At 49.4% G+C, this 8,888-nt stretch overlaps 1 protein-coding gene across 1 annotated transcript; it reads right to left on the bottom strand.

Annotated features, from left to right (window-relative positions):
- Positions 1 to 1,667: 1,667 nt before the first annotated feature.
- LOC311198751 (olfactory receptor 14J1-like) lies at positions 1,668 to 2,591 on the bottom strand (the record flags this gene model as incomplete). The annotated part of the gene is made up of 1 exon (XM_084272756.1): positions 1,668 to 2,591. One exon carries the CDS (start codon positions 2,589 to 2,591, stop codon positions 1,668 to 1,670), a length of 924 nt encoding a protein of 307 aa, XP_084128882.1.
- Positions 2,592 to 8,888: the final 6,297 nt, after the last annotated feature.

Here is an 8,888-nt window from a genome sequence, read left to right as displayed (position 1 = left end):
TGATAGAAACAAGGTCTTTTCCCCTTGGCTATGGCTGATGTCCTTGCCAGAGACCTCAGAGAAATACATTATCCTCATGGCCATGGAGCATTGTTGCCTCCTTGCACCCACCCCAGTGTAGGACACCATGTTTCATACCCCTGTCCTTCCCTTGGCCTTACACTGCCCACATTCCATGGAAGAGCTCTGAGACACAGGTGAGGGTCAGGATCTCCCTGCCCAGGGGCTGGGGGTCAGTGCTTGGCAATTCTGCTTCATCAGACCAAGCCAGGGTGTCCTCAGCATCAGAGCTGCCTGTGCTTTGCCTGTGTTTGTCTTCATGGACACCAGTTGTCTGCTCTAAGGAGCCCATGGGGAGGTTTTGTCAGCAATGGCTCCCAGGGGCCTGTTAATGCTCCAAGGTGCTTTGGGCATTGTTCCTGACTTGGACTTCTTGAGAGGTTTCTTCACTTTCCTCTTGGTATCTTGTGGTCTCTGGACTCAGAAGAGAATGTACCATGGGGCACATCCAGAAATCCCTTACAAACATGTCTCTCCACATAACTGTCTTTGAAAAAAGTAAGACTTGTCTAACTAATTGGAGAGGTTTTATTTGAGTGATGCAAATTGCAAAGGAATTTCACAATTCAGGATTTTTTCATAGGAAAAAAAGTTTCTGTCATATCTCAGATCATGGAAGAATGTTTAGCAGCATGCTGCAATAGATGTTGGTCCAGACTGGACTCAGATCTCTAAGGAGATCTGGACAGGCAGGAAAAGCAGCCAACTTCGTCTGGAGAACCTTGCTCTTCCTCTAGCCCAGCAGTTCCCTCGCAGGCGTCCTGGGACTCCCAACACATTTCCTCACATCATCTGTGCTCACAGGCACAGACAGATTTCTCTGACAACAAACAGCAGTTAAATATGACACAGTTTAATAACCATGAAATCTCTCTCCTCAGCTGCCTGCTACGGCCAAGCAACGTGTGAAGGGGGTCAGCTTTCAGAGGAGATTCTCTCCAGGAAAGGTGACTTATCAACACAGTGACCTTCTGACAGAACAGTTCATTAGAGATCTGAAGCTCAAAGGAGACACTGGAGAGCTGAGCAGCATCTGATAGACGAAAGAGCAAGCTGACGTAGAATCCTGTGAGGATACATCCATCTACTCTGCTGAAAAGATGTCCTTACGCATGGCCATATCATCAGGAGAGGTGGAAACACCTGAATGATGAGGGAGAAGAAAGAAACAGACTGGGGGTAATGCAGATACAGGAGAAGGTGAGTATTTATTCTGCTGCCATGGTACCTACCCTGGAAATTCCCATTCTGTCACAGTGAGAAAGCATTGCCATTTCAGACAAGTAGTCGAGTGATTCAGCTGATGAAAATGTGCTTGGAAATTATTTAAATATATACATTAAAAAAAAAAAAGTGGCTATTTTTAGGCAGACCTGAAGGAAAGACAGCACAGCTCATCGTTACGCAGTGTCTCAGTCACACAAGACCTGGAGATACTGCATTAGCAATGGGATGAACGTAACCCATGTTATTATACTTTAGGTAGAACAGAAAAAAAAACCCCAAAACAAAACAAAACAACTATGAAACTTACTAAATACAGACTGTTCCTAACATGACTGACAGGGACAGCGATATGCAGAGGAAGATGAGCAGTTTATTACAGCTTACAAACATCTACTTCTCAGTCTCCACACAGCATCCTTGAGCTCCTGGTTCCTCATGCTGTAGATGAGGGGGTTCACTGCTGGTGGAACCAGCGTGTAAAGACATGCCACTACCAGGTCCAGAAAGAGGGAGGAGATAGAGGGCGGCTTCACGTTGGCAAAAACAGCACTGATGAGAAACAGGGAGACCACGGCCAGGTGAGGGAGGCAGGTGGAAAAGGCTTTGTGCCGTCCCTGCTGCGAGGGGATCCTCAGCACAGCCCTGAAGATCTGCACATAGGACACCACAATGAACACAAAACAGCCAAAAGCTAAAGAGTCACTGAACATAATGAGTCCAGTTTCCCTGAGGTAGGCATCTGAGCAGGAGAGCTTGAGGATCTGGGGGATTTCACAGAAGAACTGGTCAACAGCATTGCCATGGCACAGGGGCAGTGAAAATGTATTGGCTGTGTGCAGCACAGAATTGAGAAACCCACTGGCCCAGGCAGCTGCTGCCATGTGGACACAAGCTCTGCTGCCCAGGAGGGTCCCGTAGTGCAGGGGGTGGCAGATGGCAACGTAGCGGTCATAGGCCATGACAGTGAGAAGACAGAACTCTGTTGAGAACAAAAATGTAAAGAAAAAGAGTTGAGCCAGACATCCTGTGTAGGAAATGGCCCTGGTGTCCCACATGGAATTAGCCATGGATTTGGGAACAGTGGTGGAGATGCAGCCAAGGTCAAGAACAGAGAGGTTGAGGAGGAAGAAGTACATGGGGTTGTGGAGGTTGTGGTCACAGGCTATGGTGATGATGATGAGGCCATTGCCCAGGAGGGCAGCCAGGTAGATGCCCAGGAAGAGGCAGAAGTGCAGGAGTTGCAGCTCCCGTGTGTCTGCAAAGGCCAGGAGGACGAACTGGCTGAAGGAGCTGCTGTTGGACATCTGCTGCCATCAAGTGTGGAGACCTGTCCAAGGAGGAAAAGGCACAGTTAGAAGGCAGGGTACAAGTCTTTGAGAAAAACCTCTTCCAATTCACATTGACTCTGGATTCAGGAAGACTTTTGGCAGGTCCCTTTTAGGAGGTCTGTTTTTTGCTGCTTGAGTGTGCCACTGCATTTGAGTGAGCTTTTCAGCACTGTCACTCCAGTTTCACCCGAGGGCAGAGCAGAGCTTTGGAGCTTTGGTTTTCTTCTGACTGTACCTGAGGAGTGTTTCTTCTCCCAGAACCCCCTGACATTGCTGCTTCAGTGCCAGTGAAACCTTCCCCTGAGCGCAAAGTGGGGAGAGCTGCTCTGTCCATCAGCCCTGCTCTCAGCTGCCCTGTGCTGGGTGCTCTGTGTTGTACCCTGGCTGTAGAACATAAGTGTCTGCACTGCGGGGGATGTCATGGAGGTACCAAATCCCCACTGCCAGGGCATTTCTAGGAGCAGCTTCTTCTCCCTCCCTCCCTGTCAATGTCTCCTGCCTGCAGCTGTCCCCTGAGCTGCTTCTCTTTGCCCATGTCACCTCCTGCTCTGTGCTTACAGACCTCATCCAACCTGCCCTGTGCTCAGCTCTGCTCTGCAGACCCCTCCTGGCATCAGGGCACTGCCTCAGGGAGCCTCTGTGTGTGCAGGGCTCAGGACACACTCTGACAAGTTTTAATGACAAATGAGTTTGCACTGCCTTCATCAAAGTTATCAAGAAAAGCTCAGCTCCCTCCTCACACCCAGTGCAGAAGAAAGAAAATGTGAATCAAAGTCTCTTTCCCTGAAGTGGAAAATGCATCCTTGGTGTTCTTGAAAAGACCCCGGGTAGTTTCCAGGGATCACCTGGAACTGGGAGCAAACTTGGTCTATGCAGCACATTTTGAGAGCAAAAGGACCCTATGCTCTCCTTCCTTGGGTCACAATTTCCAGCCACATCTACTGTCTTTATCCCTGTGGAAAGCACAGAAACCAGGCTGAGTGCTGACTCTGGCAGCAGCAGAGTCCCTGACCCAGCACACAGGGACCCTGCTTGCAAGGACAACTCTTGGCACCCCTGGGTGCACACACTGCTTCATATCTCCGCAACCATGCAGCTGTCCTACCCTCTCCCTCTGATGGGGCAGAAGGGCATCCCTTCCAGGCAGCACTTTCTGGTCCTAGAGAGAACCTGTCCTCCTGACAGACCCCACAAACTGCCCCATGTCCCAGCTTTAGGAGATGCCTCCAGGAACAGAACCTGCATTGCCCTGCACCCACAGACATACCAGGCAGAGTGCTGTGGAGATTTCTCCTGCAGTGAGCTCTTAGCATCCATCAGCTCTCTCAGCCTCACAGGTCTCCCCTCGGTACCTACAGGGAGTGTCCCCAGCCCTGTGTGCTTGGCAGAGGAGCTGCTCCTGGGCAGAGCTGTCTCTCTGCAGTGCTGTAATGTTTCATAAGCTCCCACCATCCCAGGAGCCCAGCCCAGCTCACAGCAGAGGAGAAGGTGAAGGCGTCACATACTCCATCCCTTCTGGGCTCCTTTGAGGTTTCCCTGGAGGTTCAGGAAACCTACTTGGAAAGACACTGAAGTCCTCACTGATGTTCCCTCACTCATCTGGGGAGAAATCGTTGTGTCCAGCAGAGTCCTTTCTCCTGATCAAACCAGAGCTGGGCAGGAGAATCTCCTTTCCATATCTCCCCATGAGACTGGCTGCCAAACAAATGTCCAGCAGCAGTTCCATCAGCCACCTCCCATTCTCTCTTACGACTGAGTGGCACATGGGGACAGGGAATGGGGGTTGGGGTCAATTCAGCACACATTGTCTCAGCCGCTCCTTCCTCCTCCTCTGTGGGAGGACTCCTCACAGTCTCCCCATTCTCCGGCACTGGGTCCCAGCCACAGGAGACAGTCCTCCATGAACCCCTCCAATGTGAGTCCTTCCCACATGGCTTCAGATCATCACCAACTGCTCCAGGGTGGGTCACTTGAATTTGGCGCCATCCTTCAGCATCAGCGTGGGCCCTCTACAGCCCTGCCATGAAACCTGCTGCAGCACAGGCTTCCTATGAGGTCACAGCCTCCTTCTGGTGTCTCAACCTGCCTACAGCATGGGGACATCTAAAAGCTACAGGTATAATCACAGCTCCACATCACCCTGCACTGGCTGTGGGGAAACAGCCTCATTCACCATGGTCGTCTCCACAGGCTGCAGAAAAATCTCTGCTACAGGGCTTCGAGGACCTTCTCCTCCTCCTTCACTGACCTTGTCTTCAAAGTTCCTCACACTTTCTCCTCCTTTTCTCTGGTGGCAAAAAGCAGCTGATAAGTTTTATTTTTCTTCTTACAAATATTGTCTCAGAGTTTCTATTCACAATGCTCTGCTCCACACAGCCAATACACTGTCACTGCCCCTCTGCAAAGGCAATGCCTGTGACCAGTTCTTATGTGAAACCCCCCAGACCCTCAAGCTCTCTTGCTCACTGTCCTACCTCAGTGAAATTGTGGTCTGAGCTTGTTTAGCTTTTGGGTGGTTTGTTTTCATCACAGTGTCCTATGTGCAGAGCTTCAGGGCTGTGATGAGGATCCCCTCAGAGCAGCGGTGGCAGAACGCCTATTCCACGTGCCTGGGAGTGGTCTCCTTTGTCAGCACTGCCATGTTTGCCTACCTGAAGCACCCCTCAATCTCCTCACTATTTACAGACTCACAGATTCAGAGAATTGTAGGTGTAGGGACCTTGAGAGATCATTGGGTCCAACCCCCCTGCCAAAGCAGGTTCCCCAGGGCAGGTGTCAAAGGTCGGAGTCCAGACGGGTTCTGAATATCTCCAGAGAAGGAGACTCCAGAATGCCCCTGGGCAGCCTGTCCCAGTGCACCATCACCCTTACTGTGAATAATTCGCCCACATAATGCTGTGGAGCTTCCTGTGCTCCAACTTGAGGCCGTTGGCCCTTGTCCAGTGTCCACAGAGAACTGAACCTGGTCGTGGCATTCCTTTACTTAGTTTTTCCACCAGCAGTGAACCCCCTCACTTACAGCCTGATGAACCAGTAGCTCAAGGATGCTGTGTGGAACTTGAGGACTGGATGTTTATAAGCTGCAAGAAACTGCTCATCATCTGCATGTCGCTGGCACTGTCACTCACGTTAGGACCAGTCTGTATTTAGTGGGTTTTATAGTTGTTTGGAGGGTTTTTTTCCTTCTATTTTGTCTAAGCTGTAATAACAGAGTCCACATTCATCCCACTCCTAATACAGTATCTTGGGTGTTCTGTGATGCAGACGCTAAATAATGACCAGCTGTGCTCTCTTTGCATCATGTCTGCCTGGAAAGTTGCACAACTATTTCTTTCTTTTTTTTTCTCCTGGCAATTTTAAAAAAAATTACAAGCATATTTTCATCAGCTGAACCATTCAACTACTTGTCTGAAATGGCAATGCTTTCCCACCATGAGAGAACAGGAATTTCCTGGAAGTGTACCATAGCATCATAGAACCACTTAGGATGGAAGAGGCCTTTAAGATCATAGAGTTCAACCACAGCCTAACCCTGTCTGCTCTAGGCCATGTTCTCCAGCACAACATCTATACACCGTTTAAATACCTCAACAGATGGTGGTTCCACCACTTCCCTGGGCAGCCAGTTCCAATACTCGATGACCCTTTCAGGAAAGAAATTCTTGATATCTAACCTAAATCTCACTTCGTGCAATTTCAAGCCATTCCCTCTCGCTTGTTATCTGAGATAAGAGACCAACCTCCACCCCTCTACACCCTCCTTGCAGGTAGTTGTAGACATGCTCCAGCATCTCAACCTCTTTCTTATAGTGAGGGGCCAAAATCTGGACACACTCGAAGTGCAGCCTCACCAGAGCTGAGTATAACAGAACTGTCACTTCCCTACTCCAGCTGGTCACACTATTTCTGATACAGGCCAGGATGCCGTTGGCCTTCTTGGCCACCTGGGCACAGTGCTGGCTCACGTTCAGCTTCCTGTCCACTAACACCCCCAGATCCTTTTCCTCCAGGGAGCTCTGCAGCCACTCTGACCCAGGCTTGTAACACTACCTGCCTTATTGTGATCAAAGTTCAGGACCAGGAACCCTTGTTGAACCCCATACAGTTGGCTTCTGCCCATCGCTCCAGCCTGTCCAGGTCACACTGCAGAGCCTTCCTGCCTTCCAGAAGATAGACACTCCCACACAACATTTTGTTGTCTGTCAACTAACTTGCTGAGGGTGCAATCCGTCCCCTCCTCCAGATCATTAATAAATACGGTAAAGAGGACGGGCCCCAGCACTGAGCCCTGGGGGGGCACTTGTGACCTGCTGCCAGCTCGATTTAACCCCGCTCACCACAACTCTTTGGGCCCAGCCATCCAGCCAGTTTCTAACACAGCGAAGAGTATAGCTATCTAATCCATAGGTGGCTAGTTTCTCAGCAAGATGCTGTGTGAGAGAGTGTCGAAGAGATTACTGAAGTCCAGGTAGACCACAACCACAGCCTTCCCCTTGTCCACTAAGCAGGTCACCTTGTCGTAGAAGGGGGTCTGGATGGCCTGTAGATCCCTGGGTCCTCTCTCTGGCCATTCTTGTAGATGGATGTCACATGTGCCAGCTTCCAGTCAGGCAGAAACACCCTGGTCAGCCAGGACTGCTGGTAAATAAGGAAAAGTGGCTTGGCGAGCACTTTTGCGAGCTGCCTCAGTACCCTCAGGAGCCATCAACTTGTGCTGATCAAAGAGGCTGAGCAGTTCAGTTACCAATTCCCCTAGGATTGTGGGGACTTCCATCTAGTTTCCCTCCCCACCTTTCCATTCAGGGGTCTGGGTGTCAGGAGACAAGTGGTCACATTAATAAAGACTGAGGCAAAAAAGGCATTAAGAACATCAGCCTTTTCTTCATCCTCTGTCACAATGGTTCCCTCCACATCCAATAAAGGTGGGAGATTCTCCCTGGCCTTCTTTTGTTATTAATGTATTTATAGAATTAATAACAAAAGGAGTGACAGGGAGAATCTCCCACCTTTATTGTCAGTTGCAAACAAAAGGTGCCAGGGCTGAAAAAGCTTCCTGGCCAGAAATGTCCCCAGGTAGCCCATTGGCATCCATGGTAACCTTGGGGCTCGGGGCATTCCTAGCCAAAGGATTGGTCATAACATTGTCTGATGTCACTTTCAAGCTCTACTAGCACACAGCAATAGCTCCCAAACAAAGATGTGAGGGCTAAAAGATGTTCCTTAACAGAAAATTAAGCTGGTACCTCACAACCAGCCCCAGTATCCTTGGGGGTCAAGGATGTTAATGCAAAGGGAAAGGTCCTTACACTGCCTGATGTAATTTTTAGTGTCCATCTTCAAAACTGCTAAATGTCCTGCAATAACTTCCTAAAGAAATGTGCAAGAGACAAAAGATGGTCCTGGCAACAAACATCCCCAGGTAGCCCATGAACAGCCCTAGTAACCCTTAGGATCTGGGTATTCCTAGTCATGGGAATGGTCCTAACCATGCCTGGCATCATTTTCGTGCTCTAACAGTGTCCAGCAATAGAACTCTTGAATGTACAATAATATTTCCCAAACAAAAACTGGGAGATATGAAAGATATTCCTCACCTAAAACCTCCCCAGGCAGCTCAGTAGCAGCAGCAGTAATCTTGAAGCTCAGGTGTTTCCTTTCCAAGGGAACAGTCTTGCAGTGCCTGACATCATTTTCAGGTGATGCCAGCTTCCAGCTTCCAAAATAATAAACGTCCAGCAATAGTTCCAAACAAACTCTCAAGGGCTGAAAAATGTTATTGGTCTGAACCCTCACAGGGTAGCGCACGAGCAGACCAGGTTCCCTTTGGGCTCAGGGCATTCCTAGCCATGGAAATGTTCCTAAAATTGACTGAGAAGTGTTTCTGGCTCTACCAGCACCCACCTTCAAAACTGATATTTGTCCAGCACTAGATATAAAACACATGGGTTCAGGGGGCCAAAAGATGTTCCCAGCCTTAAATCTCCATAGGTATCACACAAAACACCCCAAAACTAAACAGGAACTAAGTACAAGAAGATCATTCTCCCTGGGGTACGCAGCTGGGAATGAGAGGCTGAGATCTGGGGGATTTCAGAGAAGAACTGGTCAACAGCAGTGCCCTTGCAGAAGGGTAGGGAAGATATATTGGTTGTGTGCAGCACAGCACTCAGAAACCCACTGCAGCTCCCATGTGTCTGCAAAGGAGTGAGCTCTTCAGGGGTCAGTGTGTCCTTGCAGCAGAAAGTCTGTCTCTTTTGATATGTATGACCATTT

Source organism: Gallinula chloropus (assembly GCF_964237585.1).
Source record: "Gallinula chloropus genome assembly, chromosome: 18".
In the NCBI taxonomy this organism is placed as follows: Eukaryota; Metazoa; Chordata; class Aves; order Gruiformes; family Rallidae; genus Gallinula; species Gallinula chloropus.
The sequence above is the reverse complement of the archived record's forward strand: the minus strand, read 5'-3'. Positions and strand labels throughout refer to the sequence as shown.